The 19447-nt window shown below is 30.0% G+C and overlaps 1 protein-coding gene across 1 annotated transcript in view; it reads left to right on the forward strand.

Moving 5' to 3' along the window:
* Nucleotides 1–5037: 5037 nt before the first annotated feature.
* The window catches only part of LOC124846570 (putative 2-isopropylmalate synthase), a 36475-nt gene continuing 22065 nt past the window's right edge, over nt 5038–19447 (forward strand). The window contains exons 1-2 of the mRNA XM_088091377.1: nt 5038–5092; nt 14492–14816. Of these exons, the coding sequence (XP_087947503.1) occupies nt 5038–5092; nt 14492–14816 (380 nt within the window). The remainder of the gene's footprint in view (nt 5093–14491; nt 14817–19447) is intronic.

A 19447-nucleotide genomic window follows, 5' to 3' on the forward strand; every position in this document is an offset into this window, starting at 1 on the left:
CTAGCAAATTTTAGAACTTAATAAGGACAAATCCTTGGATTCGATACCCGAGGTTTCCTTATCCTACATTAATAGGGAAGCTTAGGTTTGATTGGTATTAATGCGACTAAAAGATCCTTTTCAAAAACTACCTTGTCCATTGTTACAAATTACTGATACATGTAGCCTAATTACAACTATTCTCATCTAACTACATTTGAGTCATTATTGTTCAAGGTCTACTTTTGTGACTTAAGTTTTTCTAGACAAATATTGTTAGTTAATTTTCACTAAAGTTTTTATCCTTGCCAACCTATGCAATTGTCCACAAAAAGAACACACACACACATTGTACATTATAAAATAATTTCATTTCTATGTCACACCCAAAATTTATTGTTGCAATCAGGTATCATTGTTGTAATCAACCATCAATGTTGTAATCAACCATCAATGTTGTAATCAACCATCTCTTACCACTTGAGTTGAAAAAGGGCCTCACTCTTAGACACCCATCAATTTCTCATCAACACATTAATCTCCTATGATATATGTTATAGTTCTTATTAATTAAAAACTTTATCATTATTGTCTTTACACTTTACAATGTGTTCTTGTTATATTATTATATCTTTGATATGATGCATTATAATGGGCATAAACACCAATAAAAGTATGAAAAATTCAATTTTGAGATTTTACACTTTATCTATAACCACAATCTCATCTGAGCCATACATAAAAATTCTTCACCATCTTGGCTTTCCTAAACACAATATTATTTATTTGATTCCATAGACTCCAAATAAAAACTATGAACACTACCCTTCAGGTCATATACCTAATTCCATTAAGCGAAACTATAGAAAATTATGTATTTTATCTTAGCTATGATATACATTACTTGACCCTACCCACCTACCACACATGTTCCACATATAAACAACTACCTTCCAACTAGAAAACAAGTGGTTAATTGTTTCCTCATTCTTTTCAAACATTACACATAAATCACTCCCCTAGTTAATCCCCTACGTTTTAGGTTTTCTTTCATAACCACTATGTTTAACATCATTACTTATGAAAAATATTGCGTTGATGAATAAGCTCTCACTCTCTAAAGTTTGTTAAATAGATTTCTATCTTATCCTCTGCCATTATCCTATAGTTTTGTATAAGTTGTTGTAATCATATACGATTCATCATTTTCATCTCTTCGTACACAAATATCCTATCCTTCCATGCTTAATGAGTTTCGTAAAACTTATAACAAAAATGATGATACTTGAGGTTTTTCTCTCTAAAATTATTCTCTCCTCCAAATTCATGCTCCAACTCCACCTATTATCATTCCATTTTTCGACGTCCTTGATAACACTCCAATTTTTCCCATTTTTCTATGATAATACTCTCATTTTAAACCATTTTAGCTTTTAATTTTATAGAAATAAGATAGATTAGTGTAAATAGGGTAAAAAGAGGTTTTAAATAGAAATATAGTTAATTTTCTCTTTTTAGTTAAATAAAATAGGTTTTTCAATAAATAGATTATTTTCCCTTTTAGAAAAATATTCAGAAAATAAAAATAAAATTTTTGTCAAAGCGGTACAATGGAATGATTAACGTGTTCAACAAACTAAGAGGGTGGTGAATTGGTTTCTTATCGTAAATCAATCTTTTAATAATTTTCTCGTAGATATAAAAATTTCTTAAAACAATTTAAAAAATTTAAAGAACAAGCAAGAGAGAAAATTGCACAGGTAATTTTTATACTGGTTCGAATCATAGAGATCCTACATCCAATTGTTAATTTCAACCGAGAATTAACGCTTCACTATCACAAACCAACAAACTGTTACAATCACAAAGAATATAAACAAGTTGAAGAGATGAAACTCACTTCCCCTATAACCCACAAGGGATAAACACCTCTCCCGAATTATTTACGAAGGATGACCACCTCATTTGAATCTTCACAAAGTATGAACACCGCCTTTGAATCTTCACAAAGGATGACAAACTTTCAACTAAACAACAACAACAATATTCAATCACACTCCTAGTGAAAGTTCTTGCTCTATGCCAACACGCAAAGTTCTCAAAGCCACAACACAAGGGTTACACAAAGCCTAGAACACTTATCACCACGCACTACAGCTAAGAATTATGAAATACACTTATTTCGTGTGTTGAATTTTAGAATGAGAGTCTCAATCTAATATATAGAGATTTCACTCAAGAATACCTCCAAAAATCTGTTATCAACTAAGTTACGTGTGATAATCAATAATGCACTTATGGAAATTGATTATGCATTTAATGAATGCACAACGATTAAAAACTTTCTTAAAAATTTTCATAATTGCTTGTGATAATCAATTATGGCAAGTCATAATTGATCACTGATAATCGACTATTATATGTTGATAATCGATTATCTTGAGTATAAAATGAGGTTTTCTTTTGATTCAAAACACATTTTAACTCAACCTTAGGCAAACAATAAATAGAATCAATGATAAACCACAACCTATACCTAAATCCACTAAATTACAAAAGCTTTAACATAAAACAAGTTTTCATGAAGATCTCCTTGCAACAAGAGCACTTGAGACTTGACTTTGAGACATCATCAAAGCTTCATCTCTTCAGTTTTATGCTAACAATCTCTCCCTTTTTTTTATGATAAAAAACTCTTTGATTTACTTTGATTTAAATCCTTTTTTAACCTGTATTAATCTGTAAGTCATACGTAACTTAAAGAAAAGAGATTAATAGACAAGAGATAAATATAATTAAGTCCTGAAAAATATTTCTCCCCCATTTTGATCATTATTAAAAAGAGTTATGTATGATTAAATAATTTCTCCCGTTAAAACAACCCCCCCTTAATATAAGCCAAAAAAAAATAAGACAAGATAAACATTAAGGTAAATTTTGATTAAGGGAATTAAAACAAAACAAAACATGACATGAAGGTTTTTGAAAAATCGGAAAAAGAAATGCAACAAACCAAATCCTCAAGCAATTTCTAGGATCCCCAAGTCTTTCTTAAGCTCATAAAATCTCTTTTTGGGCAATGCTTTGGTGAAAATATCAGCTAATTAATGCTTGGTGTCAACATACTCTATCTACAATCCCCCTTTTGGATATGATCTATAAGAAAGTGATGCCTAATCTCTATATGTTTGGTTCTAGAGTGCATAATGGGATTCTTAGTAAGATTGAAGGCATTTTTGTTATCACACTTAAGAGGTATATGGTCAAGGTATATATCAAAATCTTTTAATTGTTGTTTCATTCATAATATTTGGGCACAATAGTTACCTACAACAATATACTCAGTCTCTGTGGTGGAAAAGGCTACCCAAGCTTGTTTCTTAGAATGCCAGGAAACTAAGGAACTACCCAAGAGGTGACATGTATCACTAGTGCTTTTTCTATCTATCTTACAATCGCTATAGTCTGCATCAGAAAACCCTACAAGACTAGGTTCAGCCCCAGAGGATATCACAACCCAAAAGACACAGTCCCTTTAAGGTACTTAAGGATACATTTAACTGTGGTAAGGTGAGACTCTCTAGGACTAGCTTGGTACCTAGCACAAACACATACACTTTGCATGATATCTGGCCTTCTACCAGAAAGATATAACAATGAACCTATCATGCCTCTATACAAAGTTTGGTTTACGGGCATACCTGATTCATCCTTGTCGAGATAACATGATGTTGCCATAGGAGTTGATGCTTCCTTAGCTTTATCCATTTGAAATTTCTTCAGGATTTCTGTACAATATTTGGTTTGAGAAAGAAACGTACCTTCTTTGGTTTGCTTGATTTGTAAACCAAGAAAGAATGTTAGTTCACCCATCATTGACATGTCAAACTCATCATGTCTAGTCTTAGCAAAATCCTCACAAAGAGATTTACTAGTTGATCCAAATATAATCTCATCAACATAGATCTGGGAAGAATGTTAGTTTAACCTGCATCTGATTCACTTGACTCAAGAGGTTTTTCCTCAAGATCCACAATTTCATCAAAGACAACATGTATAGATTCTTCAATTTCAAACGTTCTCCGATTGAAAACTCTATATGCTTTACTAGTTACAGAATAACCAAGAAATATAACTTCATCAGATTTTAAATCAGATTTACCCAAATTTTGTTTTCCATTATTTAAAACAAAACATTTGCATCCAAATATTCTTAAATGGGAAACGTTAGGCTTTCTTCCTTTAAATAATTCATAAGGAGTACATTTTAAAATAGGACGAATAAACATTCCATTTAAAACATAACATGCAGTACTCACAACGTCAGCCCAAAAATGTTTTGGAATTTTAGATTCATTTAATAACGTTCTTGTAAGTTCTTTTAAAGATATATTCTTCCTTTCTACAATCCTATTTTGTTCTGGAGTTCTAGATGCAAAAAAGTTATTAAAAATTCCAAGTTCTTCACAAAAATTTTCAAATGATTCATTTTGAAATTTCCTTCCATTCACTACGAATAAAGTTAATTTTCAAATATTTTTCATTTTGAACTTGTTTCGCAAACTTTTTGAAAACTTTAAAAGTTTCACTTTTAGAGTAATAAGAATTTCTATGTATATCTTGAATAGTCATCAACAATAACTAAAACATAATAATTTCCCCCAAAGCTTTTTATCCTTGAAGGACCAAATAAATCCATGTGCAAGAGTTCTAAGGGTTTTTCACACAAAAAATATTTTTCGAATTAAAAGATTATTTAACTTGTTTAGCCTTTTGACATGCACCACATAGTTTGTCTTTAATAAAATTGAGTTTTGGTAGACCAATCACTTGTTGTAGATTCATTGTCTTCTCCCCAAGCAATATATGCCTTCTTTTTCTTGAAGAAGTTCTTTTGGCCTCTTTCTTCCCTTATTTGGATTTGCACAATTTGTCTTCATGTATCCTTTTTCTCCACAACTATAACAACGATAGTTTGATGATGATTCCTTGTTTTCCTTCTTCCCATTTTTAAGTCTTCTTTTGCCCTTGAACTTCATGAACTTGTTAAATTTCTTAATGAAGAGACTCATATTTTCTTCATCTTCTTTAGAGTCTTCTTCTTCATTAAGATGTTTCCTTTTATCAATCTCATATTTGAACGCCAGAGCCTTTTTCTTTCCTTTCTCTTCATCCTCGTTCAATCTCCTGAGATCTAGTTCATGTTCTCTCAACTTACTAAACAATGCAACCATTGACATAGTGTTGAGATTTTGTGAATCACTGATGGCAGTCACCTTTGGTTGCCAAGTCCTAACCAAAGATTTAAGAATTTTTATATTTAATTCATCATTATCAAAGGACTTACCTAACCCAATGAGAGGATTCACTATATGCATGAAGCGCTTTTGAACATCTACAATAGTTTTCCTTACTTCATGCAGAACATCTCATACTCTTGGATTAGAATATTTCTTCTAGCTCTCCTAACATCATCAGTTACATTTCATGGATGACTCTCAACATCTCCCACATCTCTTGAGCAGTCTTACAAGTTGAGATCCTGTAAATTTCATCAACAATTAAAGTAGATGATATTATGTTACGAGCCCTTACGTCTTGTTGGGATCTTCTTCTATCATCAGCATTCCATTTGTTCTCACGGTTTAGATTCTTGCAAATTGTTAATAAACACAATAGGAACCAAAGGACCATTTCTGATAGTTTCCTAAATTTCACTATCAATAGATTCCATGAAATTTTGCATTCTCACTTTCCAAAAAGCATAGTTTTATCCAATAAACAATGGAGGTTTATTGATAGAGGCACCCTCGGCAAATGTTTGATGTTGTCCCGTCATTTTGAATTACTATCAAAGCAAGCTCTACTACTAATTGTCATATCAATGCAGCGGAATGATTAACGCGTTCAACAAACTAAGAGGGGGGTGAATTGGTTTCTTATCGCAAATCGTTCTTTTAATAATTTTCTCCTAAATATAAAAATTCCTTAAAACAATTTAAACAAATTTAAAGAATAAAGAAGAGAGAAAATTGCACAGGTAATTTTATACTGGTTCAGATCACAGAGATCCTACATTCAGTTATTAATCTCAATCGAGAGTTAATGCTTCACTAGCACAAACCAACAGACTGTTACAATCACAAAGAAAATAAACAAGTTGAAGGTTAAAAAACCTCTCTTGTTACCCTAAGAGATGAAACTCACTTCTCCTGTAAGCCACAAGGGATGAACACTTCCTCTTAATGCTTCACGAAGGATGACCACCTCCTTTGAATCTTCACAAAGGATGAACACCTCCTTTGAATCTTCACAAAGGATGACAGACTTTCAACTTAACAACAACAACAACACTCAATCACACTCCCAATGAAAGTTCTCACTCTATGCCAACACGTCAAGTTCTTAAAGCAACAACGCAAGGGTTACACAAACCCCATAACACTTGTCACCTGACACTGCAGATAAGAATTTTGAAATACACTTATTTTGTGTGTTCTAGTTTAGAATGAGAGTCCCAATCTAATTTATAGAGATCTCACTCAATGATACCTCCAAAAATTCGTTGTCAACTAATTAACGTGTGATAATCAATTATCCACTTATGGTAATTGATTATGCATTTAATGAATGCACAACAACTAAAAACTTGCTAAAAAATTCTCATAATTGCTCGTGATAATCAATTATGACAAATCATAATTGATTACTGATAATCGATTATTATAAGTTGATAATTGATTATCTTGAGTATAAAATAAGATTTTCTTTTGATTCAAAACACATTTTAACTCAACCTAAGGCAAACAATACATAGAATCAAAGATAAACTACAACCTATACATAAATCTACTAAATTACAAAAGTTTTAACATAAAACAAGTTTTCATGAAGATTTTCTTGCAACAAGAGCACTTGAGATTTGACTTTGAGACATCATCAAAACTTCTTCTCTTCAACTCTATGATAACAACTTCTTTTGTAGTTATAGGCTTTTATTCTTTCTTTTTAATGTTTAAACCTTCTTTAAATTCTCTCTTTTGCAGGTTAGCCCTTGGTTAGGTAGGTTGGAAAGTCAACAGTAGAAGCAAAGTTGACTGGTGCTGAATTGGGCCAAATTGGGTTGGGCTAGCGTTGATTTAATTGCACCGTTGAGCCATTGTTGGATTTAGCTGAAGCCCTTGGTATGGATTAATGAAACACAATGTTTCATGCTGCAGTGGTGAAGGCAAACTTGAGAGCTCGATTAATTGGGGTTTTCCCCCAATTATTTCACCTAGTATATTAAGGTTCATGAGAGTTATTCTAGGGTGACACGAGAGAAAAAGGCTCCACGGCCCAAAGGACGCTAACCCAGAAGATTGATTCCAGAGAATGTGACCAGAGGATGACTGGAGGCACGTGCAGGGTTTGAATCGACAGAAAGGAGAAGAAGAAATGACCCAAGGATTGAGAAAGCATGAATTGTTTTGTGATAAAAGGCATAGATGAACTCCGAAGTGTGGTGGGTGACAAACATCACACACATAGATTAGGTTTTTGATTCAGTTCTTCATCCTTTAGTTTTAGATTTCTTGGATTTCATAGAATAACAAAAATTATCTCTACACAGGAATTCAAGGAGAGGCTCATTTGGGTGACAGACTTGTGGGACCTTTCTTGAGATTTGGGTATCAATTGTACTTGTGATTTCAGTTTTCAATAAAAATTATTATGTTTCGATTTCATTCAAATTACATTTTGTTTGATTGTCCTTTTAATTCAATGTACATTTTTGCACTTGAGTTTCCTTTCCCAACTTTGACATTCATTGATTTTGCATTTCAGTATTGGATTCTGAGTTGTTTTTGGGTTTGTTTCTTTTCCTTTATGATTTATGCATATGTTATTAATATTGAACGATTTACAATAGCATATTATGAATTATGAATTTGTGTTTCTTGTTATTATCATACAATATTGTGTTTACCTTTGGCATTGATTAAATTGTCCATTTCCATTAGTGATGCTCATTACCCATTACCTTGTAAAAAGTTCTTTTTGAAGTTCATTTTTTTTGTTCCTTTAACTGAAGTAGTGTAGAGAAATGATTGTGTCACTTTGATTGTACATAGTAGATATTAGGTTTTAATTCTTTCAATCTGGGTAATCTGTTTATGGTATTTTTGATATGTCAGAATATTGTTAGGTGTATTTTTGTATAATTGAATTTGACTTGAGACTTAAAGAAAACCATGCACATTATTAGTGTCTAGGTTAGACACTATAGGACCCAAAGAGGGCCTAACTTTTCAAGATGTCTTCTTGAGGACATAGGTTGCTTTAAGGATTCAAGTTTAATTCAATAACCAATTTGTGTTTGACTTTTACTTCCTCTTTTATCTCAATTTTGTTGTGCTTCATTTGGTATATGATTAGGATTAGATTTCAATTATGTTTTCTTTGGTTACTATCAGGTTGCCATATTTCCTTTACCTTTTCAATTCATTGTTGCAATTTTAGTTTCTTATAGATTTTATGTTGTTCTCTTTCATGCATTAAATGAGTACCCAATTGGTATTTCTTATTGTTACGTGTTCTTGAATAGATAGGTTCAGATTTTAGATTTTGTTATTAAGTAAGAATGTTCATTAGCTTAGGTTCTTGGCTTTGCATTAGTATATCATTTTAGGATAGGTGTCATATATTACTTTCCAATTTTTTTCATTCATTCTTTAATTAGAGATAATCAGATACATGCATACATTTCTTTTCTTTTAAAATTCATTTCATTTTCCTCACCTAGCTTTTAGTAAATAATAATTAGGACTTAATTCTACAATTCTAATACCAAGTCCACGGATTAGACCTTGACAAATAGAATTATATATATACTAAGGATATACACCTGGTGAACTAAAACATGATTTTGGTAACGATGATATATTTACCTTTGACATAAAATCATTTTTCATTAGCTTTTAATCTACTTTTTTCTTCCTTTGCTTTGAACTTCTAAACAAAATTTGGGGAAGGGGAATTTAGAGCGTATTATAGTGGGGAGTAAAAAGTTTCTATTATGCTTCTCGGTATGTTTTCTTAAAAGATGACACACTTTCACCTTCAAATGAAATTTGTTTTTTATTATTATTGTTTTGTTAATCTGGTTTGGTCTTACATGGCTTTTAAAAAAAATGATAAAAGATAATTACATTTTGGATTTTTTATTTGTTGACTTTTGTTTTGATATCACTGTTACTTGTTTTGAGGTATAGGAATATTGAGAGGGAAGTCGTAGCTCAATTGGATTTTGGTTTTCCAGAGAGATTTTAGCAGTTGAAATCCACTATCATAAATCCAACCTTCAAAATAAATTCTACGCAACAGAATTGACTTTGTTAAGTTAACAATATATATAACATACTAATTTTACAATAAATAGGCATATAGAATTATCTCTAACTGTTTTTGAAATAATAAATGTTCATATACTAATAGTTTAATAGTCTAATATTCATGTTAAAATATTATGGTCTAATCAAATATAACTATATCAAGCTAAAAGGTTCAAAGATAGAACTATAAATTGACCGGCAAGTGACTAGTGCTAAAAACATAATGCAACACTACCATATGCAATGATGTAATACTTTTACTTTTTAGTTTTTAGAGTTTTATATTTGCTTACTTTTATAATTTTTATTTCATTACTAGTTACACTATAATTATAAATATAGTAAGAACAAAATCTAAACACAAAGCATTCGTTTTAATAAAATTATAAAAGTAATTCCTCCTAAAAAATTATGAAAGCATTTTCCTTTAACAAAAATATAAAATGGTGATATAAGAGATGTAATCTAATATATCATAAAAATACAATTTACATAATATAGTTTTAATTATTGTAAAAAAATAATATAACATCAATTATAATAACGTAACAAACTAATAATAAGAATAACATAAAATAGTAATTATTAGTTTAAATGTACATGATATATATTTACTATATATAAAGTCAAACAATCTGAATATAATATTTTTTATGGGTTTATTTGGTAGGTAGTTAATATAGATTAAATATGCATATAATTATGCAGAGGTATAATTATATACGAATGCTGTGCGTATATGAATTCATTCGAATGTTGTTTGTGTAATAAGTAGTTATATAGAGATATATTTCTAAGAAAACGAAATCTAATGATCTTTTACTTTAATTTTATAGGTATAAATACTTATATAGTTAATATAGAGATTTACTTCTCACTCACATATTTACTTGATGGTGAAAGGAGAAGAAGTATGTCATTCCTTGCTTGGGTTTAATTTTTGAGCTGTCAAAAACGGTAACCCGGCTTGATCCGGTTTGGTTCACCACGAATTATTTACCTAGTGAGTCAACCCAATCCGACTTACTTATTAGCAAGTTGAAAAAATTCGAACCCGATCCAACTCACCACGAGTTGGTGGGTTAAACAGATGGACTCACAAACTCATTTAATTATAAGTTTTTTAAAAATAAAAAAATTACAATTATTTTTAATTCAAATATAAATAAACGTCATACTAAATAACTCCAAAGACAATTAAAAAAAGTATCATACAATCCAAGCATAATCCAAAAATATGTACAAAAGGTGAACAAATAAGTTTTTAATATCGATAATTTTTGTATCACTTATCCATTTATAATATTAAAGTCTTGAATAGATAAATTTATAATATTTTTCTCTTTTGAAACATCTTCTTCTTTTTCATTATCTACAATATAATAAAAAAATACTGACTAATAATATTGAAACACAAAATAATAAATAATTAAATTAAATTAGGTAGGTTGGTGAGCTAACCCGACTCACCACGGATTCAACCCGGTAAGCCGGGTTCTAAATGAGCCGGGTTGAAAACTAGCCCGCATAAAAAAAATTATAATTTTTTCAAACTCACTCCAGTTCAAACTCGTGGTGAGCCGGATTGACTCAACTCATTTTGAGAGCATTAATTCTTGCCTTTTGTTTCAATTCATACCAATATATACTTATAAAATTAGTTTCCACCATTATGCATACTAACGGATTATTCTGTTTCAAAAATAATCTGATTCCCAAATCCAAAATGACACATTGAAAAGTTAGAAAACCATAGAAGAATCTTGCAAGATCCAGTAATTTAATCCACATGTTTTTCTCATTCTTTTATGAAATATAAAAAAATAATGATAGTTTGACATATATCTACATTTATTTGAAACACATGATAAGATAAAATGATCATAAAAAATAAATTTTTATATTTTAAAAAATGTCAAATAAAAAGAAAATGGTATGTGAATAAGACCATTTATCATGGTCACTTTAGATTTCACTTCTCCTATATAAAAACTAATGACATTATTAACGGAGGTATATTCTTAATGGAGAAATAAGCCATATAAATAACATTCAAGTGATGAGAAAGGATGAATGAATCCTAATTTCTTAATTAACTACAATTAAAATGGATTCAGCAATTAACAATTTTAGCTAAAATTTTCTAACTTTTTTGCATGGATTGTAGTTATATATAATCTGTGAAAGTGATTAATCACTTCAGTTATAATAACACCAATATGACAAAAACCATTTTTTTAAAAAATTAATTGGTTTTTTCATTTATTTTCTTCCTTATCAATGGAGATAACAAATGGCTAAATTAAAAAAATTAAAACTTATAACAATATTATAAAAACATATACATTCTAAGCTACTTCGTTGTGCCTAATTATATTCTAAAACAACAACAATCATACAATGTGACATATTACTGATCTCAATAAAGAAGATTGGTCAACACTTTCCTCTCCATTATTGAGCCAGATTGTCGAACAATCAAAAGTTGAAAAACACAAGCCAAATCAACTAAAACATAAAACATAATTGATTTTGTTAAGTATTTTATATGCTTTCATAAATCAACAATATATTAAGACAATCCTAAGCATAAGTTTTATGACACGTATCCATAACTCTCAGAAAATATCAAAAGAATGTCTTTACAAATATGGATGTTTATATACTTCACACTAGTTGATTAAACTAAGCAAGCTCATATAAATAAATGTATCTCAATCAATAAAAATAGTGGATTATACCAGTATTTTTTATAATTATGTATTTGAAAATATGGCTTTTGCATATAGGCTAATCGATTATATTACAATTCCTTAAACTCAATATTGGAGATAAAAAAATGACTTTTTATTTTAATTGATTACCACTAGTCTACTTATCATCTACACGAGGTTTATTCGAACTTTTTCAGATACTTATTTCAATTGGGTATGCTAGAAGCCATCCATTAAATACCCTAAATTATGAAACCTTCTAGTTTAATTGGTTACATACTTAAAACAATTAATTAATTAAATACATTGCTGTTATGAATAGAGATCTTCTTGTAGAAAGTGAAAGAAATTAGCGATGTTATAGTATATTTTTGAGTAAGTGGAATTAATATTTAGGATTTCTATGTTGATTTCGTAGATAATTTTCATTATATTTGAAAATTTTTTCTCTACATAGTTTTCACTATATTCAACATGGTATTAGAGTCTCATTCTTTTGAGAAAAAAATATTTATATTGCATCTGTCACTACACCTGTCGCTACCAACGATGACGTCATCTACCGTTGTCGGTGACACCATCGTCTACCATTGTTACTATTGAAGTTCTAGTTTCAATCGACAACTGCACAATTTTAATTGTCTCGACCAGGCAACCATCGTGTTATCATACGCCTTCATCAAAGCTCTTACGCACTCTCCACCTTTTGAAGTCATGGATCTGCTCCATTTTTCGTCGTGCATAATGACACATCTTACAGCGATTCAGAACTTCGAGGTCGCTCTTTTCCCTTTTTTAGGTTCGTCAAGCGTGGTCGCATGTCTCGTCTCTCAGATAACTATTCAGAGCATCGATGTCACTCTTTTTGTTTTTCAGGTGCCTATATTGGAGAATCTAAGGTTTTTAAGGTTTCTTTTTTGTTTATCCATGGCTTCTTCCGCTGCTGTCTCTTATGACTTCCCTTTTTCACCATTGTGTTTGATCCGTTTATATATGTTTTTTCTCTCGTGGCAAAGATGATATTTGTTAATTTATTTATAGTCGTGGTGACTCTTTAACAATGACATCTTTATCCCCTAGATGTCAACAATGCATTCCTCAACGATGATTTGCAAGAAGAGATTTCCATTGAGCAATCTCCCAGAATTGTTGCTCAAGGGAGTCTTTCTGGGTTGATATTTCGTCTTCTATGTTGTCTTCCAAATCATTCAAAACTTGGTGTCACTCAAGTGTAGAAGCAGATATTTTCACTAAGTCTTTATGAATCATATTAGTAGCAAGCTTGATACATACGATTTGTATGCACTAGCTTGAGGGAAGTGTTAGATATATTATTTGTGTCTTATCTTTATATTTTATTTTAGTTAATTTGGTATTATTTCTTATTTGTATTTTGGGCATAGCCCATATTCTTAGCACATATTTCTTCTATTATAAATAGAAGACTTTATGTGGATATTCAACACAAGAGAGATTAATCTCATATATAGTTTTCACTATATTCAAAAGACTTAACCTAACTTGATTGAGTTAGACAAAATCAAATATTTTGTCAAATATCATACATTTATGACTCTTGATTTTGGAGATTTGCAATATTAATTTTATTTTATGGTGTAATATTACAATAATTACTGTAGTTATTCATCAACATCCTATTTAAGAAAGTATTTGTCTATATTACCATGATTATAGGATCTTAATTGTATATCATTGTTTGTAATTAAACCATGCATGATCAACATTCAATATAATTTTTTATCTGATTGGACATAACTTAGTTTGATTTTGGTATGACCCAAATCGATTTGTGTTAGATCAAGTCTGATTAAATTTTACATTATTTGAGTCCAATTAACTCAACTTTGTCCTACCTGAGTTGGACCAACCCATACTAATTCTATCTTACACAAACCTAACTCAGACCTAAAATTTCATAATTTAAATTGATTTAAAATCTTTCTATTTTTAGATATTCAAAATTTAAAAGTTTAATTAACGTAATTCCAAATCTAATTAAATTTGACATAATAACTAAAATTAAAAATTTAAATTTAAAATAAATTCATTAAAATATACTAAAAATAATATATTTAAATAACTAATAATTGAATATGATGAATTGGATTTTCGTTTTTCTTGCACCTTAGAACATATTCATAATATTAACCCTCTAGGCAAACGAGAGACTCATTCTAATAGAGAAATATGTAATTATAGTATCTGCCACGAAACGTTGCAGAAAAGGCAATACTGAAACGCTTGGTTTGTTTTTTTATTGGAGAATGGCAATATTTAAGAGATAAATATAATAAAAAAGTACATCAGAAATGATCCCAGGTTTCTGTGCATGCAGCTGGTATGGTAAAACAGGGAGTAATAAGAAACACAAATTCCCATTAAAATAGAAGCCGAAAAGCAAAGCTTCCAAATTCGCATCAATGGCCACCAACAGCTCCACTCCACGCGCTCGCCCTCAGTACTTCCCCCATCACATTCCTGACCCCTCCTACGTCCGCATCCTGGACACCACCCTCCGCGACGGAGAGCAGTCGCCCGGCGCCACCATGACCTCTCAGGAGAAGCTCCGCATCGCGCGGCAGCTGGCCAACCTGGGCGTCGACGTCATTCAGCCGGGCTTCCCCTCTGCCTCTGACGACGACTTCATGGCCGTCAAAATGATCGCTCAAGAGGTCGGCAACACCGCCGGTCACGACGGACACGTCCCCGTCATTGCTGGCTTCTGCAGGTACCACTATTAAATTGTATTTAACTATAAACATAAAAAATGTGGTTTAAGATTTATTTAAATGATAATAATTAAAAGTTAAAGGGGAGCGTATGACAAGTTCTGCATTCAATTTTCCATACTAACAATTTAAAAATATAAAAAATTGTGAAAGAAATTATGAGTTCAACAACATATTTCGTCTCGTTTATAGAGATTGAAATAAAATGAATCTAATTTCTTTTGGAAATTAGAAATGTTAGTCAAGCATTCATTTTAGATTTAATTCAATTGAATATATTTTTCTTTAAGTTTATTTTATATATTTAAGACAGCATCGTAAACTGGGTTTATTTTTTTTAATACCAATTTAATTAGAGTTTGTACATATTTCACAAAAAATCATTCAAAAGATATTAATTAAAAATTATTGTATTAACCTATATAATTAGAAGTAATTAAATAATTATAATAAAAATATATAAAAAATAATAAAAATACAATGAATAGTTATTATTAATAGATTTCAAGTCAATCAACTTTAATCTAACTCAAATTTAATCTAACTCAAATGATGATAAATCGAATTAACTCTCATGTCCATCCATTTTGAATATCTATCATTCTATTTTATTTTGATTTATATTTGATCTTTTACATGAGATATATAAGATTTGTAAATATATATATATATGGGTTTGCTAACGCGCATACGCCTGTTTTTCAGTTGGTAGGGTTTTAGTAGACAAAAATACCCTTATATCATGGATTCTAAGTTTTAAGGTTAAGGGTATTTTAATAATTTTCATCTAAAAAAAAAGAAACCCCAAATCTTTACTCACCTCTCTCATTCCTCTTAACCATTTCTCTTTGAAAAAATCAAACACACTTGAGGTTAAACAATTTGCTTTTGTAAAGAGTTGAGTTATTGACATATTTACCTTTAGGCAAAGGTTGATTGAAGATCTCTTCAATTTCACCATCTTCACTAACCTCTCTAATTTCATCATCTGCATATATTGAATCATCACTCTAAAAAAAATCATCCAGGCCAACTACCAATTCCTTCAGATGTCATTATACTTGTGAAAATTAGATAAAATTATATACGACAAAAATTATAAAATGAAAACTCATTATAAAATCAATTTTTGTGAGAAATTGTTTAACGAGTGTTTCTGATTTTTTTTCAAGCTAATTACCAATTCCTTTGATGTCATTATGCTTGTGAAAATTAGATAAAATTAGATAAGACAAAAATTATAAAATGAAAACTCATTATAAAATTATTTTTTTGTAAGAAATTATTTAACAGCGAGTATATATGATTTTTTCCAGGTCAATTACCAATTCTTGTGAAAATTGGATAAAATTAGATAAGATTATAAAATAAAAAATTCATTATAAAATCCTCTTTTTTAAGATTGTTTAACGACAAGTGTTTCTGATTTTTTGAATTGGGGCTACAGTAGCGATGACAGAGAAAAGGTTGAAGTGAGAGAGATGAAAGAGAAATGGTTGAGAGGAATCAGAGAGGTGAGTAAGGGTTTAGGGTTTTTTTAGTTTTGGGAATGAAAATTATTAAATTAGAAAATTAATTAAGTTATATCTTAAAATATTCTTCTAAATTTAAATTTATTTAAATTAATTAAAAAAATTGTTTTCAAAATTTAAAATAAATATTAAATATATAATTTATTAAAATGATAAGAAAATATATAATATTAAATTAGAAAAAACAAATTACTACTATCTACAAAATTAATAAATAAATATATAAATTTATTAATAATAAAACAAATATTAATTATATAATAGTTTATAAAATTTATTAAAAATAATAATTTAAAAAAAATCTTAATTTAATTCTTAAAAGTAAGTTAAAATTTAATCCTCGAAAAATCCAATTCGGGTATAACTTATTTTAATTATGTATAAAAATAAGGGTTTGAATTCCCTTTCAACCAAATTTTGATTTTGAATACTATTATTGAAGTAAAATTGTAAGTAATATGTTATTTGAGAAAATTTTATTTAAAATCATATTACATTGATAAAAATTTCACCAAATTCTGGTTATAAAAAAAATACTATTTGAATAAATATGATAAATAATATGCCATGTAAAAACTTTTACTCAAAACCAAAATACTTGAGAAAAAAATCTATAAACAGCTCGTTCTCAAAAAAAAGAGTTAAGCATTTACCATAAATATGAAAATTTATAGAAAAACTTCTAAGTAATTTATTATTTACTGATAAACAAATAAAGAAATCTGACTAAGAATAAAGTAAAATAAAAGTGAAATATAAATAAAAAAGATTTAGTTATATTTCATAACATAAACAATTGTAGTACACCAAGAAAATATTAAAAAATATAAAATAAAACTACAGGTACAACTTATGTGGAATCAACTAAAATGTCCCATTCTGCTCATATTTTTTTCATTGTGGATTAACCTATCATACATTAGCTAAAGCCAAATATATTACACTGACGTACTTCCTGAACAATTCAACCAAATTAACTTTGAAGTCCGTAAAAGGTTGAAGTTAAAACATTATTTTATTGTAAATTTTACTCAGAAAAACTTGAATATATAAACAACTCCCAATATTTTATGAACAGCTCTGTTAGAAATTATATAAAAACATGACATGACTTTTAGACAAAGATCTTAACTATGACAATAACTCATTTTCTTTTCTTTTTTATATATAACATTTATCTAATTCTTTTCTATGCATATTAGAATATCCAACTAATTAACACTCTAATAACAACTAATTAGAATAATTCAGATTGAAAGTAGTTTAATTAAGCTGGTGTAAAACATTATATTATTATTATTAGGGTTAATAACTATTTGGTACATATTAACTAAACCTTTTCACTTAAAATATTCATCCTATTATATAATGTTTATTTACTGTCTGTCTCAAAAAAATTGTTTATTATTTGTCAACTATGAAAGAAAATACCATACGGATTTTTTATACTATATATATATATATATATATATATATATATATATAATTTTAAATAAAATTAACTTTAAAATAATTTCAAATAAATATGAATAAGTTATATAAAAATATAAATTTTAAAAATAACATCCACTTCATATATTTAAATAAATAAAATATATAAACATCAATTTTATAAAATTATTAAATAATTAATATTTCTTTCATTATTTAATATTTAAAGATATTTAAATAAAATTACAGTTAAAATTATTAACGATAATATATATCCGAAATTAGATGTTATGGTGTCCTTTCGTGTCCCATCAAGAAGTATATTATTAAATATTGGCTTAAACCCTTATTTGGTCTCATGTTAAGAGGTGAATTTCTGTTTAGTACCCGATTTTAAAAGTGCATGGATTGGGTTCCTACGTTATTAAAATTGTATCAATTCAGTCCTATTCGTTTAACGGTGTTAAAATTGATAACATTGAAGTTATTGTGACGTGACCTGTGTAAGAAATGAAGACGTGGCATTTAGTTGACTTAGAATCATTTAACGTGGTAGCCAACGAAGGTCGTAATCACCCACATGTGTCTTGTCCTTCCACTTTTCAACGATGTTCCCCCTTTCCGTGGAGAGACCCGACGAAGACGTGATAGTTTCGTTGCCGAAGGGGACGTTCATGGCGGGGTTCAGGAGCGTGGGGGAGAACGTGTACTGTTTCGGCGTTCTCGTAGGCGAAGAGGCATAGTGGTGTGGATGGCCAACCGCGACGTTCCAATGAACGGGAAACGCTCCTTGCTCTCCCTCCTCAAGAACGACAACCTCGTGTTGTCTGACGCCGGACAGGCAGTGTTAAGCCACCACCATTTCAATCTCTCGGAAATCGAAAAGGAAAACAAAAAAGAAAAAGCAAAAAGGAAACCCCAATCTAGGAGTGAAGGACATGGGGAAACAGGGGAAGAAATGAAAAAGGGTTTCCCCATTTAAAAACCTTAATGATTTTATTTCATCGGTTCAAAAATGGGAGTATAGATATCCATCCAAGCTTTCTTAAAAGGGTATAACGATGAGGTGGAACATTCACCTTACGGAACTGAATTTGTCCATGATACATCTCATGAGGCTTCAACGCCTCAAACTTTGGCTTTGGTGGCAAAACTTTGGCTTCTGATGCTACAGTCTCAATTTCCATGGTAGAAGCTGTCTGATTCGACACCATTCTGTACCTGTTCAAAAAAGTAAACCAAAATAACTTGATTTAAAACATACAAAAAGGCAAACAATTGTCTATTTCTCCACTTCTAGTTATGAGCAGCATAATTATCAATCACAAATAGTTCTCACAATAGTTCTCACAATAGTTCTCAATAGTTGTCTTCACTCATCACCGCCATAGGGGGTGAAAGCCACGTCCTTGTAGCCCTAGAGAAAGATTCCCACGGCGATGGTTTTTGGCGGGTTAATGAAAACGAGGTCGTGGGTTTTGAATATTTCTCCGGCCACATCAACAGATGAAACGATGAACGTGGGGATCTGCCCCAGTTGTAGCAAGATGAGAGGGCCATGCTTGTGAGAGAGGGCTTGCAAGGAACGGTGCGACAACAAGCCAAGCTGATGAAGATTTCCAATGAAGGGTATTTAATTTCCCCAATTTAAACACACAGAATGTATT

This window comes from Vigna umbellata, chromosome 5 (assembly GCF_029865625.1).
Source record: "Vigna umbellata cultivar VRB3 chromosome 5, Vumbellata_1.0, whole genome shotgun sequence".
Lineage (NCBI taxonomy): Eukaryota > Viridiplantae > Streptophyta > Magnoliopsida > Fabales > Fabaceae > Vigna > Vigna umbellata.